Genomic DNA, 19,803 nt, shown 5'->3' on the forward strand with positions numbered 1-19,803 from the left:
ACCCACAGATAGGCAAGGAATGATAGGGTGAAAAATGGAGCTGAAGTGAGGATGCCAAATTTTCCTTCCCCATTGTGGTGATGAAAGCAACCTAAAATGGAACCCTCCCCAACAAAGGCAGACAATATAGAAAACCCCCATTTTATTTAAATATTCTAAATATGTCACAAAGGAACATACACTGCACTTTGAATGGTAAAAAGATACAAGTTTATAACATCTTATAAAAACTACCATTTAAAATTTCTTGTCCATCTGTTACTCCCTTCCCGCCCCCCAATAGCAAAATAAGTGTATTAAAAAAAAGGGGGGAAGGGTGAGAGGGTGAAGGGGATGATGAAAATAAAAGCTCCAAGGCCTGTGTAGGGTGGTGGGAAGGACTTAGGAACAGGGGGCCAGGGAGACTACCACCCCTCTGGCTACCAAGCCTAGGGGCATTATCAGTAGCTAAACAGCCACAGTGGGCTGGTGAGGGGGTCTCTATGACCCTCCAATGCCAGGGTGGACAAAAAAAGGAAGGGCAAAGGCTGGAGGAGATATAGGTATTGGGTAAATGCTACATTGGTGTAGCAACTCCCCTATAAACTGGCTCATCTTCCCTTCCTCCCAGCTGTAGTGTCTGCAGCACCGAGGAGGGTGGGAAGGATTCAATCCAGGAGTTCTTGAAATCTATTGTGGTTTCTTCCATTAGGTGAGGCTCCTAGGCCTGGCCCAGTAGGTGTGCAGCACCTCTCCTTCCATCCACCCACCCCTTCCTCTCAAGTCTTAGCACCCATCGCAACAGAATTAGCCACAGGCTTCCCCCTACATGCCAGTGATAGCTGTGAGCTGTCCTGGCCTGGTCCGTTATTACACTCATTAGCTCCCTCCCATTCCTTCAGCTGCTCTGGCAAAAGCTGAAGAAGCAGTCTGACAGAATAATCAGCACATGACCTATTCACATGATTTCCCACTCTTTACCCCCCCTATTAAAAAAAACCCTGATCCCCCCAAAAAAATTAGTCTTGCAAGGGGGTGGGAAGAAGCCTTCCCAGTTTTTAAGAGCTGTTTGTGGTTTATCTTTCTAAATCCATCTTTGCTTTTCCTAAGACTCCTCATTGTTGACATTTAAGGAAATCCTAGACCCAGCAACCAGGACTCACCTCCCAAACACCCAGGAAGCTGGCTGAAATTCATTAAGACTCCCCCTCCAGGGATCACTCACCGCACAGAGGAGGGAGAATGCATAGAATTCAGACCAAGGGAAATGGGTGTGAAAATAAAACTCAGAGGACTGAGCAAAATCTTAGTTTCTGTCAAGTGCAGAACCCAAGTGCCAAGGATCCCTTTCTGAATTCGAGTACTCCCCTTCAAACAAGCAGGAATGCTTCCTTCTCCCTCTGGCCCCCAATGCCTGTTTATAGGGAATGGCCACAAGTGTGCTGCCCCACCCCCACTCACCAGCTCTAGGACTAATGGGAACACAAACTTCCAGCCCTGCTCTCATCTAGTCCTGCCTCCTACTATCCTACCCTACACACAAGACATAGGTAACTGACCCAACTTTCCCAGTCTAAGATAGGAGATGGGGATAAGAGACACTGCTGTGCCTCCCCCAAAAAAATCCCTTACACCTTTTGCCTTAGGGGAAGGAATGATTTCTTTCCAAAAAGTAACGTTCAAGAATCCCTAGCTCTCACTCAACTCAGGCCAGAAACACCAGAGCCCTCAGTTTGTTAAATAACAAAATCCTCAATATACAAATCCCCTGAAATCACATAGATGCTAATCAGTTTCCCAAGAACCCTTTGGGTTTGGGACAGAAGAGGTGCCATTATCATCTATTCTGAGACATCCACATTCGTGCTGCACACAGATAAACACTTGTAACAGATCAGACCTTGGGGCATGGAACAAGTGAACGTAGGGTACTCATCAAAGTAAAGTCCACATTAGCTCCATCAGTCATAACCAGCCTCCTGGGCTCCCTCCCACATTCAGGGCTATGGAGAAGAGCCTCTCATTCTTTCCTTTATGGGGAAGCAACCATCTTCATCTCAATACAGTGATAGGACTTCGGTGGGTAGGTACAGGGGAAAGCTGTTCCCCTCCCCACTTCAGGAGTAAGATAAGAGGCAGACTCCAGTTTCATTTACTTCTTCAGCAGGTTGTGACCCAACTCAATTGACACAGAGCAGCTAGCTGAACTCCTTAGAGGGCACAGTGCTGATTCACTTTTTGGCACCCAGAACTTCCAACCCATCCACTTTTATTTGGACATCAGTGGCAATGGGGGAAGGCAATCAGAAAATTAGGCTATATGGAAGCCACCCTCAAGATTTAGGATTCCCTAAGAAGAGGGAGGGGGTGATCCCTAGGCCTCCTTCCAAGCTTCCTCCAAAAGGCACTTGAGCCAGCCTCATCAAGTATTTGTGTCACGCAAACTGCTTTAACACACATGGGCACAACTCTTGCTACTCCACTGGGGAAAAGGAGATACCTATCCACTCTTGCTTGTATCCAACTGCCCCTGCCTCCCAGGGACCTTTCCGTAGCCCATGGTAAGCTCAGCTGCCGGCCATCTCTGCTCCTCACCTGCCTCAGAGAAGGTGAGGTACAGGGCATGTAAACGCTGAAGGCAAAATGCAACCAGAATGCCATTTGTGGGGGATGCCCAGGACAATCACGGTCCCTGCTTTGCTCTGGGGTACCATGCCTTCATGTTATCTATGTCCACAGTTCATCTGGTGAAATCACTTTTGGATTAAATATATATATGCATACATGCATACACATATGCATATATATGTATACACACAAACATACACACAAATGTACATATATACGTCTCTGTATACATATACATACACACACATTCACACACAACGCTTCCCAGTCTTCACTCCCAGGTGGAGTTCATGGCTGTGTGATCCACTGTTCTGTCTTGGTCCTGTATCTTGAGTCCCTTTCCATGGCTTAATCAAGGGTTCAGAGATGGGTCAACCCTCCCAAGAATTGCTGGAGAAAGCCCTCCAGCCACCAAAATCTCAGATTATTTACAGGGCTGTGGCTCTGGTGCCCTGTCCCCTGATGTAGGTTAAGGTCTCTGACTCTCCTGCTCCCCTCCTCCGTGAAGAGAAGAAAGAAGAGGCATGTGGAGGTGTGGGAGGTGGTGGCACCATCAGAACCAGAGGGGGCAGCATCTTCAGCAAGCTCTTCTGATCCTTCCCACCACCCTGGGCCCCAGGCCTAGAGGGAAAACTGCCCATCAAGGGTTTTGGAGTGACACCCTTGGCACATCCTTTTGTGTCTGAGCAAACGATCTGTCCGGGAAAAGCTCTGGGAAGAGAAAAAAGGAGAAGATAAGCTCCTAAGAAGACAGTGAAGGACCAGGTAGTGGGCTCCAGTCTTTTTCAGACCCAGTCCCCTTCCCTTATTCCATCCTGACCTGACCCCTAAGGTTTGCATTTAGATGGCACAGCACTTATTCTTAGGCTGTCTAAATTCAGGGCTCTAAATCTCTTACCACAATAGGAGATACTTAATAACATGTTCCTTCAGACTCCCTGGGTACCCTCCTGAAGGATCTCCCATAAGACTAGTCAAAACGACGATGGATACCACAACAGCAGACACACTGATAACCACACTGGTTAGGAGCAGGGATGCGGGTATGGTGCTAATGGCCTCTCTGCATAAGAAGGCAGATTCTAAAAAGAGCCAATTTAGCCCACCCTGAGATGCTAACTCCAGGGCAGGTGAGGGAGCTAGGGGTATTAGCTTTTGATAGCAAGCAGGAGCTCTGCAAGGGCCTCAATCTTGAGGAGGGGCAGTGGGTACTGATGGCAAAGAGGAGCAGGGTGAGTGTGGAGAGATCAGCACAATACCTGCTGACATCGTTCACACTGGTAGGGTTTCTCCCCACTGTGTACACGTTTGTGGCGCTCCAGATGGTACTTCTGAATGAATCGCATATCACATACATCACATTCAAATGGCTTCTCCCCTAGGCATGGCAGGGAAAAGATGAACAAAGAAAAAATTAACATGGTAGACACTCTTATCCCAGGTACCTTCATGAAATCTGTTATCACTCTAACTCTGCACTGACTGCTTTACTCCTTAGTCACTGAAATCTGAGCAGGGGGAGAATGGGAGACAATCCTCCAAAGATCACTGGGCTTATGTATGAACCCATCTCCCTCCATCACATTTCTATATCTAAAAGTATTCTTCCTCTTTGGAGATTGGGAGTACAGAACAGGCTCTGTGGCCTTATTTGTACTTAACTGTATGGGGGTTGGGGTTGGGGTCTCTTCACATCTTCACACACACACACACACACACACACACACACACACACACACACACACTCTCACTCTCTCTCTCTCTCTCTCTCCCCCGCCCCCTTTCTTTTCCCTCTCTCCTGATAGGCAGAAGGCTTACCTGTGTGAATGAGGATGTGCCTCTTGAGGTGATAACTACTTCTAAAGGCTCCAAAACACTGCTCACAAATAAAGTTTTTTTGGCTCTTTACTTGAAAAGAGCCATTCTGCTCCACAACCACCATCTGGGGGATGACAACCAGACATGTTTCTTTAGGGGAAGCCCCTGTTTCCCTATTCCTTAAAAACCCTATTCTACTATAGCATGTCCAGTAGTTACTTAGCTTTGATTTCTTTCTGTTTATACTAAAGAAGGTAATTTTTCTCCATTATTGGGATTAGGCCAGTCCAAGTTTGGAAATGAAAGTGAGATTGTTTACCTTAGCAAACCTGGAATATGACAGATGATCTGAGAGGAGTCAAGTTTGGTCTTTCCTATAGAATCCTACATATTATCACCTCCTCCTCTCTGCCTTTATTAACCCAGGTCAGAAACCAAATAACGGCAATCCATATAGTTTTCAAGGGCCAATTTGAACAAACCCTTTACATTAATTATTTGGTAATTTTATCTTAACTAACTTTAATAAACTTAGCTAACCTTAATAATATTTACCTTAAGGTATTATATTTAAGATTCACAAAACACCATCTTCACAGCAATCTGTGAAGCATATTAAGTGTGTTTTTTTGGAGGGGGTACAGAAGGTATGTATGGACCTTGGTAAAAGGAACTCTCTGCTGTACAACCACCTCCTTCCTATACCGAAGAGCAATCTGTGATTAATGGTGCAAGCACCATTGTCTCCATTTTACTGATTGGGAAGAAGGCTTATATGATTTGCCTCTTCATGATGCTAAGGAGGTTAGGCCCTAATTCAGGTTTTCTGACTCCAAGAGCAGTGTTCTTCCCACTCCATTTTGTTACCCTTGTATTTGATTACCTTCATTTTATATAAGAGGACATTAGGGCTCAGAGGGGAGAGTGATTTGGTCCAGGTGGTCCTCCAATATAGGTCAAACTTCCTAGTCACCCACCGCTTACCCACCGAGTTTTGAAATGATCTAGACTTTGGGCAATGCTCCTAACGAAGCAGAGGAGTGTAGGGGATCCCTCAACCCCAAGTATGCCTGCCCCATTACCTGCCTTTTTAACTTTTTTTGGTGGAGGAGCTTCAGCTGCAGTGCTATCATCTTTTCGGTTTCGTGACTTTTCTCCATCTTTTCGGTGACCCTTTTAAATACAAGATCATATTTAAAGTTTTGGTTTACTCCACAGAGATTAAAATGCGCAGAGACAGGATAAGAAGAGAGGTTCTCACTATTTTCTGACACATGATAAACTCAAAAATGAGTCTTATGTGATGGACTACTCCCTCTTCCCAATTCCAAAGATCAGAGAGTGGGGGCTCGGTGAGAACCTCTGTTCTTATCTTCTCACAGCTTCTCAGGCTGAGGCGTCCAAAGGTTAGAGGCAGGGAAAAGACCCTCCCTCAAAAGTACAAAAATACCTATTTGCCCAACCCCAGTGCAATCAATGGGAGCTGGTGGCACCGAGAAAAGGAAGGGACATCTCCCTATCTGGCTGAACAAAAGCCCAGAGTTTTCTAACGGAAAACCCAGGTCACTCAACTCGCAGTGCTGTACCTGGCCTGAGCACCTCAGCACCTCTGGGTTGCCCGTTCGCTCCCCGTTCTCTGCCTGTTTGCTGGCAATCTGGCTCAGCATCATCTTCTTGCTGGCTGCCGTGGGGACCAAACTCACACCTGCAAGGCCCTCACAGGCTAGGAGACTCGCCTAGATTGGGAGAAGAGAGGTCAGATGACTCGACAAGTTTGACTAATCTTGGTGATGTTCCCTCACCCACACAATTGGTCCCCTGCTCTGTATAAGCCAACCTTTATTCCTGAACAGCCTTCTTCTTTGCCAACAGCATCAAATACTATCTTTGTTTTTCTTTAAGCATAGCTATAAAGTTTACCATTCCACCTGACTGAGATGGCTTCTGTTTTTCTTCAAGACATAATTCCTCAGCTTCTTCTAACCCTTACTTGACATTTCTCTTCTCCAGGAAGCCCTTTCTAACTATCCTGGCACATAAGGTGCTCTTATTAAGATGCTTATTGATTAATCTTGACTGATCCTACCAGGAACCGGTCATTTTTTTACTCTGACGTGCTTGTTTCATGCTGACTGTTTTGAAAATTGGCTTTTTATTTTACTTAAAATAAAAAAGGGAAATCTAGGTGTCAAGTGGATGGAGCTCTCTGGACCTGGAGTTAGAAAAAGCCCAAATCTAGACTCCAACACTTACTATCTGTGTTGATTCTGGGCAAGACCTGTTTCCCTCAATTTCCTCATCTGTAAAATAAGCATAATAATAGGATATAACTCTCAGGGTTGTAATGAAAATCAAATGAGCTAATTATAAAGTGTTTAGCATAGTGCCCGACACTAGCCAGAACTATATAAATGGTGGCTATTATTATTGTTATATGAAAAGAAACTAAGAAGAATAATAGAACCTGGATATATTTAGAATCCTCATCAGTGACTTATATTTGTCAATAATCTGTATGCTAGAGTTTGGTTTGGTTTTAATTTAGCCACGGGCTTGCTATGAACCAGAGTTTAACCCTACTCAGAATAGTTTTGAGAGATATTGCTTAGCCCTTAGGTCATCTCCAGTCTCAAAGATGTTGTGAATAGGGCCAAGGTTCAGATTTCAGCTGAAATGGAAGGAGAAAGGATTGGAAGGGGTGGGGGGTGGGGAAGGAGAATTCTGGCTCAGGAAAGTTTCCATATCACCCTTTAGAAGAGACCTGGTATCCCTGAGGATCGTCAGATCATTAATAAGTTAGGACTAGTTATTCCAGAATATAATGAGGTTCACAATGCTTTGGCAATGCAAATATTGCTACCCCCATCTATCACATGAAATCAGTAAAGTTCTTGGAGGTTAAATTACTTTGCTATGGTCTCCTCATCTCAAGTTCTGTACATTGTTTCTACTTTTTCACTCTAACCCTAGGAAGAGGACAGACCTTGACCAAATAACTTACATATATTTAAGCCTGTTTGTTAAATGAATAGGCTGGAAAAGACTAGTTTTGACTATAGTCAATTTGGGTCCATCAACCAGTATTTATTATCTAATGTGAGATTATATGGTAAGCACTGTGTGAAGCACCTCAATTTGATCCTCACCCCAATCTTGGGAAGTAGGAGCTGTTATCACCCTCATTTGCAGCTGAGGAAATTGAGGCAGAATTGACGTGACTTGCCCCAAGTGTCACATAATAATAGTCTGTCACATAATAAGTGTCTAAGGCCAAGTTGGAATTCAGGTCTTTCTAATGCCAAGTTCAGTGCCTGTCCATTGCACCATTTCTATGAGGAGATGTGTCCTATTTCTAATATAGTAAGTTCAGAGGGAATTCTCATCTTTTGCTATTTTCATATCATCTCACAGCCTGTTTCTGTTCTGTCCAATCTATATTACTAATTTCTTGACCAAAAGAAATTTCTTTTTGATAAGCAGTAATTGATTCCAGCTCATCTTTGTCCCATTTTTTCAGGTTCTGTATACATCTCAATGGGTAATCTCAATATGGTATATATTCTCTCTTCTGCTGCATCTCAAATCCTTTCTAACTTTAGATAATATTTCAGAATTGGGATGGCCAAAAAAATTCATTACTCTGAAGCTGTTGATGAATTTTTTTGAACTGAGATAAAACAATATAATCTATAATTCATCACCAGACTTTTACTTAATGCCTTTTCTGTTTAGTAAAATCTACTAGAGTTTGTATCTATCTCATCATTTAAAAATGGAGGATGACATCCTATCCAAAACAAAATGAGATTATGGAGGGAACTTTATTGGAGCTAGATTATGCATACATGTATGTCTCTATGTGACTATTTATTTCTGCTGCACAACCATCTCACTTTTAAACTGAGAGTTCTCCAGAGCTAAGATAATTAATTACAAAGCGGGAATCTGAAGGTTGGCTATATGATAATTGTATTTCATAAAAGCAGACATCCAGATATAATTTTCCCACAACTTAGGGGACTAAAAAAATCACATGGTTTCTCAGCTATTAAGTGATGCTAAAGAGAGTTCCTACCTCTTCTCCCTCACACTAACTTCCAAAATGGAAGTCTATGCAATCAATAATAATAGCTAGTATTTACATAGTATTTTAAGGTTTGTAAAGTGCTCTACAAATATCTTATTTTGTCTTCACAATTACTCTGAGAGTTAGATACTATTATTAACAACCCCATTTTATAGAAAAAAAAATCAAGGCAGGTGGCAATCCAGTGATATGCCTGGGATTACATAGCTAGTGTCTATAGTTGGATCTGAACTCAGGTCTTGACTCAGTACTCTATCCATTTATCATCTAGTTAAAATAAATGGCTTATTGGGACACTGTTAAGTATGGAATAAACAAATCTCTTTTTTGAGGACTGAAAATTATATGAGCCTTCAAAGTCATCTGAGTAGGGAAACTTAATAAATGAGGATATGTAGTATAAGAAATAGAAATGGAATTAAGGATGTTTGTTCTAAGGCAGTACACAAAGGGGAAAGCACCTGGGTAAAGGCAGACGAGGAAAAAACTCAGACATGTTGTGGTAAAACTTGTGAAACCAGGGCAAGGAGTTTTCCCCAAAGTGAGGAAAGAAAAGGGTGATTTAAGCCTTCCTACTTCTGGGTATATAGGCATACGGCATTGTGTTCTTGTAAAGAGACCAAAAGCATAATTGAAAGAGAGTAACAAGAACTAACTTGATACTAACTACACTGTAGAAAAATTATGAGCTCCTTGTAACTAGAAGACTTCTGTTTCATCGAAGCATTAGCAAAGAGCCTCTATCTAGACACAAAGACAAAATAGGTCCTTCCTCCACTTGCAACAAACAAAATAAAACAGCTCTAAGAAGTTTGTATTCTACTGGAACAACACATCAATGGATATGTGTGTGTGTGTGTGTGTGTGTGTGTGTGTGTGTGTGTGTGTGTGTGTGTGTGTTGTGTGACACACTCTCAGAGTTATTTGCAGGTCTTGGGGATTTTTCTTAGGGAGTTGGTTAATAGCTTGTTCTTTCTTTTTCTAAAATGGGACTATTTAAGCAATTTATTTCTTCCTCTGTTAATCTGGGCAACCTATATTTTTGAAGGTAGTCATCCATTTCACTTAGGTTAGCAAATGAAAAAACTAATGAAATAGGTAAACTTTTGGTAAATTTGATTAGAAAAAAAGGAAAAAGGAAAACCAAATTATTAGTCTTAGGGAGAATTTTCCACTAATGAAGAGGACATTTAGAGCAATAATTAGGAGTTACTTTGCCCAATAGTGAGACAGAGATGGATGACAGAAGCAGAAAAGGCATTCTGCAGATGAGATGTGAGCAATGTCAAGAAGGGGGAGTGTTCTAGCTATGGAGGAGAACCAGTGAAAAGGCATGATTCAGGACACATTTAGTGTTTTGTTTAAAGAACATCAAGCAGGCCATTGTCACTATATTGAAGAAAAAAACAAGAGGAGCAAAGTCAATAGTCAGTCAACAAACATTTAATAAGCACACAGTATGTGTAAGCATGCAAATCCCCCAAACAACCCCTCCCTTAAAGGTGGGAAAGGCAGAAGTTAAGGGCTTTAAAAAGCAAGGAGAAGTAAGAGGGAGCCAATGGAATAGATAGAGTCAGAACAGATGAGGTCAGATCACTTTGGTAATTCTGTGTAGGATGGACTGGAGCAAGAATTGCCGTGAGGCAGTCAGCCTTATCAGAGAGCCAAGGCTAATGAAGGGAAGAGGAGAAGATGTACAGTGGGTAAGACTTGATACCAACTTGGATGTGGGGAATGAGTACAAGGCAGGGGTGGATGATGACATTAAGATTGTAAGTCTGGGTGACTGACAAAATGGTGGTGCACTTAATAGTAATCATTAACATTTATTATTATAATAGACATAGTAATAAGGAAGAAGGCTTGGAAGGAAAGCTAACGAATTCTGTTCCGGATGTATTAGTTTGAGATGTTTATTGGATATCCAATTCAAGATACACAATGGGCAACTGCTGTTGATGTGAAGCTGGAGGACAGGAGACAGATTAGAGCTGGGTAAATAGATCCATAATCATCTGCATGAAAATGACAACTGAATCTATAGGAGCCGAAGAGATGAACAAGTGAATTAGATAGTATAAAGCAATGTTCTAACACTGTGCAACAAAGAAACCTGAAATACATGCCAAATTTTAGACAATGCAACTTATATATTTGTTAATAGGCCTTAAAATGATAACTTCAGAGGATTTTACTACAGAGACTCTGTCAAGAAAAAGAGAAAAGGGCTCAGGAAAGAACCTTGAAAAATAATTGCTAGTGTGGGTGATGTGACCAGGAAGATCTAGACAAAAAATTTTTTTTTAAAGATTTAAGATAGGTAGGTGGCAAATCAGCAAGGAAAAGATTAAGAAGAGTGACTGACACTGTCAAAAGATTTGGAGAAGGTCAAGAAGGATGGGGATTGGAGGCAGCTAGGTGGTGCAATGAATAGAGCACCAGCCTTGAATTCAGGAGGACCCGAGTTCAAATCTGGTCTCAGACACTTAACGCTTCCTAGCTGTATGACCCTGGGCAAGCCACTTAACCCCAGTTCAAAAAAAAAAAAAAAAAAAAAAAAAAAGGATGGGGATTTAGATGAAGCCATTAGATTTGGCAATTAAGAGATCACTGGTGACTTTGGAGAACAGTTTCAGTTGAATGAAATCAAAAGCCAGACTGCAGAAGATTTAGAGATTTACAAGAAAGTGAGAGGAGACAGTTTTTTAAGTGTGTTAAGCCAAGAAAGGGAAGAGAGATATAGGAGATAAGTAGCTGGGATAGATTAAAGTGAGTTTTATTTTATTTTATTTTTTTAAAGAATAGGGGAGAATTTGTAGAACACAGTTAGTAGAGAGGGAGAAACTGGAGAAGAGTTAAAGAGAGTAGGAATAATAGTGCATGGGATGGATTAAGATCCCTCTTGCATATAGAAGTGTTTGTCCTGGCAAAGAGAAGGATTCATGTTTCTTGAGAGGAGATATGGTGAAGAAGATAGTAGGGAAAGACATCTGAGTGATGTGATATTAAAAGGAGGGGCAAAGAGGCTTTTCTCAATGAGCTAAATCTTTCCTATGAAGAATGAGGCAGGCAACTCAATTGAGGTTGTGAGAAGGGATGCATCTAGAGGTCTTTGGAGAGATTTTAGCTCAATAGGAATTTTACATAGATTAAATTTTGCAAAGTGTGAACTTGGACAACTTTAAAGCATAATTGGATATAAAATTGTATACTTATAAGATTTTAATTCAACTTTTCCATTTTTAGTACTATATTTGGTTTTCCTGTTTTAGAATGAAGCAGAAGTAATGCTAACCAGTTAGGTGAGACCTGAATTCAAGTTCTAAAGACACAGATGAGTGTAATCTTGGGCAAATAAGGGAGCCTCAGTTTTTCATTTACAGAGAAGAAGGCTAGATTTCCTAGCTGACTGTTCCATACATCCATACATCCTTATGTGCCATGTAAATGTGATTGTTGTTACCATGGAAGGTATCTGGTAGAAAATGGGGTTTAATTCATACAGGTGCTAAAAAAGGAATTGAATGTTTTCTTTATGGAAAGGCTGAAAGAAGCCATGATGTGGCTGTATTTCATCTGCATGAATAAAAGCAGATAAACACAGAATACAATTATGCTTGAAGAAAACCAAAATATCAATATTAAACATTTAAACATCAAGGGGGGGAGGGAGGTTGTGAGGGACCAGTGAGTTTATCTGTGGCAAACTCTAGTTTGTACTATCTGAAAATGTCTGTAATTAATTTCATTAATAAATGAAAAACTATGGACCAAGAGAATCTCAGTCTAATATTAGTAGCATACTTCAATAATTTAACAGTAATAACAATAACAATTTATTAAGCACTTACTAACTATAAATTTCATTATATAATTAAAGCTGAAAATTATTGAATTATGGTTGAAGTGGATGGGCTTAAATTCTGACGGTTCTTATAGGAACCTTTGATAGATTTATTTATTATTCTTATCTTTTTTTGGTGGCAGGAATCCCTCTAGTGGAATCTACAGATTCCTTTTCAGAATAATATTTTAAAATGCAATATTGTATTAGCATATATTTTTACCATGTTTTACATATATTGGATTACTTGCCATCTAGGGAAGGGGAGGAAAAGCTTTAATAAAAAATTTTTAAGTGCATAAAATATATAGAATTACAAGGAAAACAATAATATTAAAATAAACATCTAAATTTAAAAAAAGAAACAACACAATCATATTCTCAGACCCTAATTTAAAAACTCCTGATCTAGAGAATTATCAATAGGTTAGGAAAGACTTTGTAAGCCATTTCTCAGAAATTCATAAATTATTATGAACACATCAACTTCTGCATAACAGTAAGGAAATATTTGTTACCATTCTATTATCTTTTTCATTTCTAATCCTATGCTGCTTAATTAACATTTTGATTTCTATACTTGGTCCGGTGTCCAGTTTGATGTGAGATTTGGTTTACCACTGTACATAAGTAAGAGGTGTTTGATGAGTAATATCCATGAAAGGCATGAGTGGGCAAACAGGAGAATAAGAAAATGACCTATAACATCTCTATTTCTGCCTATGTGTTTCTTGTTCTCATTATTGCTCTCTTTATTTTATGCAATTTTTGATATTATTGTTAGTACTGTGAAATTATTGAAGTATGCTACTAACATACAGAGACAGAGATTCTCTTGGGCCATAGTTTTTCATTTGTTAATGATAAAAAGAGACATTTTCAGATAGCACTTTAGAGTTTGTCACAGATGAAGTAGCTGGACCCTCACACTAACCATCCTTTAAAGGCTAAACACACAATGTTCAGAAAGGGGTTATGGCTTACATGTGGAATCCTATATCAGAGATGTACTATTATTCCAGAGCCTCTGCTGACTCCAAGTTCAGTCCAAGACCAAGAGAGCACTGACTAATGTTCAAAGAAAGAGAGACCTATCATCTAAGAGGCATCATTCAAAGTAGACAACAAATGAACACAAACCTTCACAGAGAACACACTGAATTTTAGGACACTAAGAAGCAATGAAAGCATAGTTATATATTGGACCTTTACTTGAGTTTAGTAATTACTTTAGATTTTTTTTTTTTGTTGTTGTTCAAATATTTCAGTTATGTCCGACTCCTGGGGTTTTCTTGGCAAAGATAGAGGAGCAGTTTGCCATTTCCTTCTTTAGCTCATTTTACAGATGAGAAAACTGAGGCAAAGAGAGTTAGCAAAGAGCTCAGGGATCCATAGAAAGTAAGTATCTGAGGTGGGATTTGAACTCAAAAAATGAGTCTCCCTGATTCTAAGCCCAGAGCACTATCCACTGGAACAGCTAGCCTGTCCAAATTAATTTAGGAGCAAAGGATAATTACAAGAGAGGTCGTTAGAAGCAAAGACAAAACAATTTTGACATTCTCCCCAAATAGTCAACAATGGTCACAGTAAAGTTTGGAGTAGGAAGATTAAGAGAGTGGCTTTGAGGCGCAGCTAGTTACAGTGGACAAAGTACCAGCCCTGAAAGCAGGAGGACCTGAGTTCAAATCTGGTCTCAAATACTTAACAGCTATATGACTCTTGGCATCCCCTACCTCCCCTACCTAAAAGAAAGAATGACCTTGAAAATACTAAGTAGGCAGGTCTAGACCAAGAAGGAAAGGAAACATTAAATTCAACTGGGACTTCCACATACCAGTGTGCATATTAAGGCTCTTAGTAAAAGTGGAAGGTAGAAGATTGAGGCCTGTTGGTTTCTAAGAAACTACATAACCAATAATAGTTGTGAAGTAAATGCTAGAAAGATTCAGCACCATAAACTACTTTCTTCTTGAATGTGTACTTTTAGCAACTGCATCAGCACATAATCATATCCTATCCATATGCCTTTCAGGGCAAACTGTTTTGAATGTGTAAGAAAAATCTAGAGATAGAAGAAAACTTGGTGGTTAGTGGCTAAATAACTAACCAGAAATACTTTCACAGACTAGCAGGGGTATATATTAATGACTAAATAAAGCATAATGATTAGTAAAAGCCTCTGAAGATCCTTATTGCTTGCTATTTTTAAACAGTATAAATAGGGTCCAATCACTTCACTAAAGAAGGGGCAAGAAGACACAAGAGAAATTATAGCTGCCTGGACAATCTTAAGGATTCTTCTGCTCCATCAAAGGGAACAGGCAAACAGGATGGTCAGAATCCTTCTTCTTATAGTAAATGGGAAATCCATATTGTTTCAAAGTAAAAAGACAATAAGGGCAGGGACAGGTGACTTAAAGCAAACTACTCTTTGAGGGCTGAAGCACACACCTCCCTGCACCCTGAGTACACAGTCTGGTGAGAAGAATAGGTTGTATGGACAAGTCGGAGTTTAGCTGATAGTATATCCTTTCCCAGAGGCTTCTCCACCTTCAAAATCCTATTTAAAATTATACTCCCTTCCTGGAAGTTTTTCCTTATTAATGTTATTAGACTGTTACCAATAATAAAGATATTTGACATCATACAAACTCTTTACATGTTCATCTCGTTGCATTTTCACAAAAATCCCAAATGATAGAGACTACAGGTAGTAGTTATGATTATTCTCAATTTACAGATTTACAGAAACTGAGGCTTAAAGAGCTTGCCAAAAGTTACATGATTAGTGTCTGAGGAAGTCTATAAAATTCTCTTACATCTGCATCTGCTGTTTTTTCCACTCTGACTATTATTCCCTAATCAGGCTTTTTATTTCCCTTAGTAGGTGAGTGCTCAATTTACAATTTATCTGCACTTACCTATGTGTTACTTTCTAAGCACTACATCTGTGCCTGAGGTATGTGTCTTATTAGTTTTGACTGGGAGCTCAGTGAAGGTAAAGGCTATAGATTGCCTCTCTTCCTTTCTCTAGGCCAGCATTTCCCAACTTCTAGCCATAAGTCCATGGCATATTTTTGCTTGTATGGTAGAAAAACTTTGCAAAGTGCTTCATGTTTATAAAGAATCTTAAATGTAAAAATGGATCCCTTTTCTTCACCCTTCCCATCTCCATCCTATAAGGTACCTACAACCTCATAGTTGAGGTTGCAGAACTGGACAGTTTTCAGGAGAAAATTTAGACATTTTACATTCAAAAGATAGATCTGGTGGGAAAATATTTTTAAGTGCTCAGAATAGCACTTAGGTCATCAATCTAGGATGACTGAGACCACAGCACAGAGTCTATGTCTGGTGTGGCATAGATTCAAGAGTACTCTAGACTGCCTTACCTGAGCCATGTCGCCCACTTCACGTAATGCAATCCAACAGTTCAAGAGTTTCTTACTCCTTTGGTTAGTGTGTATTCAGAGGCAACTGTCAACATTTCATTGTGGCCTCCTCATTCCATGTCCTCTGTATGCCCTTGCTGCCATACTGAGAGGCTTTGGGCTGCCACTGGAACTCAGCGCCTCTCAAAGAGAAGATGATGCTGAACTTCAGCCGTTGTTTCCAGACAGGCTCCTGGCTGTTCTCAGAATAAAATGAAAACCTGCCCGTCTTCAGTATGCAGCTCAAGTCTCTGGAGGTAGTTGTGAATCTGTCTCAGAAACCTGAAACTAGAAAGTGAGACAGGGGTTACTGAGATCCGGCTACTTAGAAATGGACTACAATAATATGAGGTAGGATTATTTTGTGAGTAGTTCTATAAAGTTCATAGAAAGGAGTCATTAAGTCAGGCATACATAGATCATTAGAGCTGAAAGGGATGTTAGATATCATCTAATCCAATTTCTTCATTTTATAGAACAGGAAACTGAGGCCCCGAGAAGTTACCTGTCCAAGAAACAAATAAATGTTAAAACCAGAAACTGAAATTTAATTCCCAGCAAATCAGTTAACAAATATTTACTAAAGCCCCTAACAAGCATCAGGCATTGTCCTGGGGGCTAGAAATATAAAGATTAAAAATGCAGAGACAATTATGGGGAATAACATAGAAAGTAAGTAAAAATTAATGTTAAGGGAGTCAGCTACAGCTGATGGAAATATTTATGAAAGGCTTCTAGTTGAAAGTAGCAGGTGAGCTTAGTACTGAAGGATGCTAAGAAGTTTTACAAAAAGGTGAAGATGGAGGGAATTCTGGGGCTAGGGGGCAGTCTATGCAAGGACATGAAGCCAGGAGAGGGAGGCTATATGTAAGGGATAGCAAACAGACCAGTCTGCCTTGTCTGGAGAGTGCAGCTAGAGAAGGGCTTTAAATGCCAGACAGGGAAAACTATATTTTATTTCAGAAGCAAGAGGAAACCAGTAGAGCAGAATTTCTTGACCTGGGATCTATGGAAAGGGCTCAAGGGTATATATGCCTGTGAACTTAGAGGGAAAAGAATTACACCTTTATTTCAATAGCTGGTTCTATGCATTCAATGTTATTTGGAGAAACCAATGAACTTCACCAAAAGGGTCCATCATAACACCCACAAAAAGGGATTAAGAACTACTGCACTGAAGCTTTCTGAGCAAGGATGTGTTAGAAGCAGACTTGTGCTTAGGACCCTCACTTTGACAGCAGTTTGAAGGATGGTTGGGAGATGGGAGGAGCCAAACTGCAATCGGGAGGAAGTTACCCGTGATTCGGTCTGAATTAGAGGGATGACCACATTCATGGAGAGATGGGATCAGATGTAAGAAATGCAGTGGAGGTAGAATTCACAAGACTTGACGGGAGACTCAAGTCATTTAACCTGGATAACAAACGGGGCAAATTAAGAGGGTCTGATTGTCAGGAAATTTAGTTTGGACATGAGATCATATATCTAGAGATGGAAAGGTCCGTAAAGGCCAGCTTGCCTGAGAAAAAACTATCAGGTCTGGGAGATTAAGTGATTTGCCTAATTTGGTGAGTTTCATGAGAAATGTCCAAAAAGTACTCAAGATTAGAGTAGGAGTGGATGGACGTCCAAATTTGGGAGTCATCCGAATAAAGATAAATGAGCTCGAGGTCAAAGAGGACCAGAAAGAAGCTGTCAAGCAGGGAGGGAGTATCCCCCAAACCAGAGCGTCCGTCCGGGAAGAAAGCAGTGAATCCTACAGACAGCGCTAATAGGAAGAGGATCTGGCAACTTGGTAGTCCCAGGTGCCTTCGGAGGAAGAAGCCCTACTGCCCGGGCTTGAGAGGGAGTTAAATACAGATATGAGTATGGTCCTTGTGGAAAAAGGAAACAAAGACACCGGACTTGGCTGTAGGAGGGCTGTGAGGGCTACATTACATTTATTTTAGAGACCGAGGGGCACTGGGCTCCTTCCTCTTCCCCTCGCTCTATTATCCCTTACTTCATTCTGGAGATTCTGGGGAGGAGGCCCGGCATACAACTCAGTTCTACCCTCTCCGTCTGACAGACGCCAGGTGCCCCAGCTAGTTGAGGACGGGGAAGGCTCCAGGGGCTCATCCCCCGAAGCTCCTCCCGGGGCTCTGCAGCAGGAGCCAAGTTAACCTCCTCCTCCTGGCGGCGAACAAAGCCCCGGCGGCTGGGAGGCCGGTCCCCCCGGGAAGGACTGCACGAGTCCGGCGAGCCGCGAACAAAGCGACGGGGGGAGGCGGGGGGAGGGAGCGAACAGACCCGAGGAGGTTAGCAGGGACCTCCCGGCAGCGGCCGCCGAGCCCGACAAAAGTTTCTGGGAAGTGAAGGCAGGCGGGCAGTCAAGCAGGCAGGCGGAAGTGGGACCCAGCCCCACGTGGGTGCAGGCTCCGGGCCCGGCCGCGGGATCCCCCGGGCAGGCGGGCGGCGCGCTGAGGACGGGCGCGAGGCCGCGAGAGCGCCGAGGGAAGAGGGAGGCCCGGCTGCGTGCTCGCGCCCGAGGCTCCTCGAGCCCCCCGCCCACCCCGGCCCAGAGAGGAGATCGAGCGCGCGCGCGCTCGGGCAGGATTGGCCGGGCCCCGGGCCGGGGGTGTAGGGTGTCGGGAGGGGGGTGGGGAGAGAAGAGAGGAGTGCGCGCGCGCTGCCGTCGGCTGCTGCAGCTAGTGCAGCTACTCCTCCTCCTCCTTCTTCTGAAACAGCTGCTGCTGCTGCTACTACTGGTGCTTCTACTGCTACTGCTACTGCTACTGCTACTGCTACTGCTGCTGCTGCTGCTGCTGCTGCTGCTCCTCCTCCTCCCCCGCCTGCTTCGCACGCGCCCGCGCTTCTCCCCCGCGGCCTGCGAAGGGGCCTGAGGCACAGTCGTCAGCCCGGGCCGCGGTTTGCTCCCCGGGACGGGCTCTTACCTGCCGGGCGCAGCCTCCAGCAGTGTTCCCGTGCGGAAGAACCCCTCCCCCAGTGCTCACTCTCCGGTGCCAGCCCCGCCGCTGCCGTTGCCCCCGCAGGGACCGAGGCAAGTTTACAAACACCAGCCCGGGGCCCGTTTCCCCGGAAGCACTTTCCCCCTCCCCCTCGTCCTCTCCGCCGAGCGGTGGCATCCACTTCCGGGCCCAGTCGACTCGGGTAGGAGAGAGAAAGCGGGAGGGAAAGAAAGCTGTAGGGCTAGAGCTGCAGCCAGGGAGGCGGGACTAATGGAGTCAGGGCGGGAGCGCACATGCGCAGAGGACAAGAGGGCCTAGTCCGGCAGCCATCTTGGTAGAGGGCATGGGATAGGTCACGTGGACGGCGGAGGGGGCGGGGCCGGACTGGGGGAGTTGACAACATTGTGGGCAACCGAGGGGAGCTGTAAGAGTTGAGAAAGTAATTCAAGGATCTCCCTATCCACTTTGCAGACAAGATACTGTTCTCCTAGTTCTTTCTGCTAATAACTTTCCCAGAATCCTTCATTGTTCACTATGACATTTAGCATTTAAACATGGAGGGGACTTGCCCCTGAGTCTCAAACTCTAGGCTGGATGCCCACTGGTCTGAAATGTATAGAGGGAATTTCTGGTTATCCATCGATTAAACTGGATGACCCGCTGCTGTCGGAGCCTTTCGGCTCCAAGCTCCCGGGACCAGTTCTTGCTTCCCCTGTAACCTTGGAGCACAAGAACTTGTTTTATTATAACTATTTCAGCTTAATTGTTTTCCTTTGCAATATTTATTTAATTTTATGACTTTGAAAAAAACATTTTTCTGAGTAGGGGTTCACAGGCAAAGAGGTTTGGAGTGAAAGATTTCCAGAAATAGAAAATGATGTCACTCTTTGTCCCAAGATGATTTGACGTGACATTTCTAGAATCTAGAAAAAGGAAAAGATCTTAACATGCTAAAATATAGTTTGGGCTAACCTTCTGACATGACTCAACTTCTTCCTGTATATTTCTTCCCCTTAAGTACTTTTAAATTCAGAAGAAGACAATGTCCTTATGTGGGTCATGACACCG

General features: G+C 42.5%; 2 protein-coding genes across 2 annotated transcripts in view; one reads left to right on the plus strand and one right to left on the minus strand.

Moving 5' to 3' along the window:
- Positions 1-127: 127 nt before the first annotated feature.
- On the minus strand, positions 128-18,859 carry ZNF740 (zinc finger protein 740). Its single transcript, XM_074270272.1, has 7 exons — positions 18,721-18,859; positions 15,749-16,075; positions 6,012-6,161; positions 5,512-5,598; positions 4,426-4,549; positions 3,867-3,985; positions 128-3,318 (listed from the first exon to the last, which is right to left on the minus strand). The coding sequence occupies exons 2-7, from the start codon at positions 15,755-15,757 to the stop codon at positions 3,229-3,231; spliced, it is 579 nt and encodes a 192-aa protein (XP_074126373.1). The 5' UTR covers positions 15,758-16,075; positions 18,721-18,859; the 3' UTR covers positions 128-3,228.
- Positions 18,424-19,803, plus strand: part of CSAD (cysteine sulfinic acid decarboxylase) — a 28,613-nt gene continuing 27,233 nt past the window's right edge. The window contains exon 1 of the mRNA XM_074270241.1: positions 18,424-18,827. The gene's annotated coding sequence lies outside the window, so the exon portion shown is untranslated. The remainder of the gene's footprint in view (positions 18,828-19,803) is intronic.

This window comes from Sminthopsis crassicaudata, chromosome 5 (assembly GCF_048593235.1).
Source record: "Sminthopsis crassicaudata isolate SCR6 chromosome 5, ASM4859323v1, whole genome shotgun sequence".
Classification (NCBI taxonomy): domain Eukaryota; kingdom Metazoa; phylum Chordata; class Mammalia; order Dasyuromorphia; family Dasyuridae; genus Sminthopsis; species Sminthopsis crassicaudata.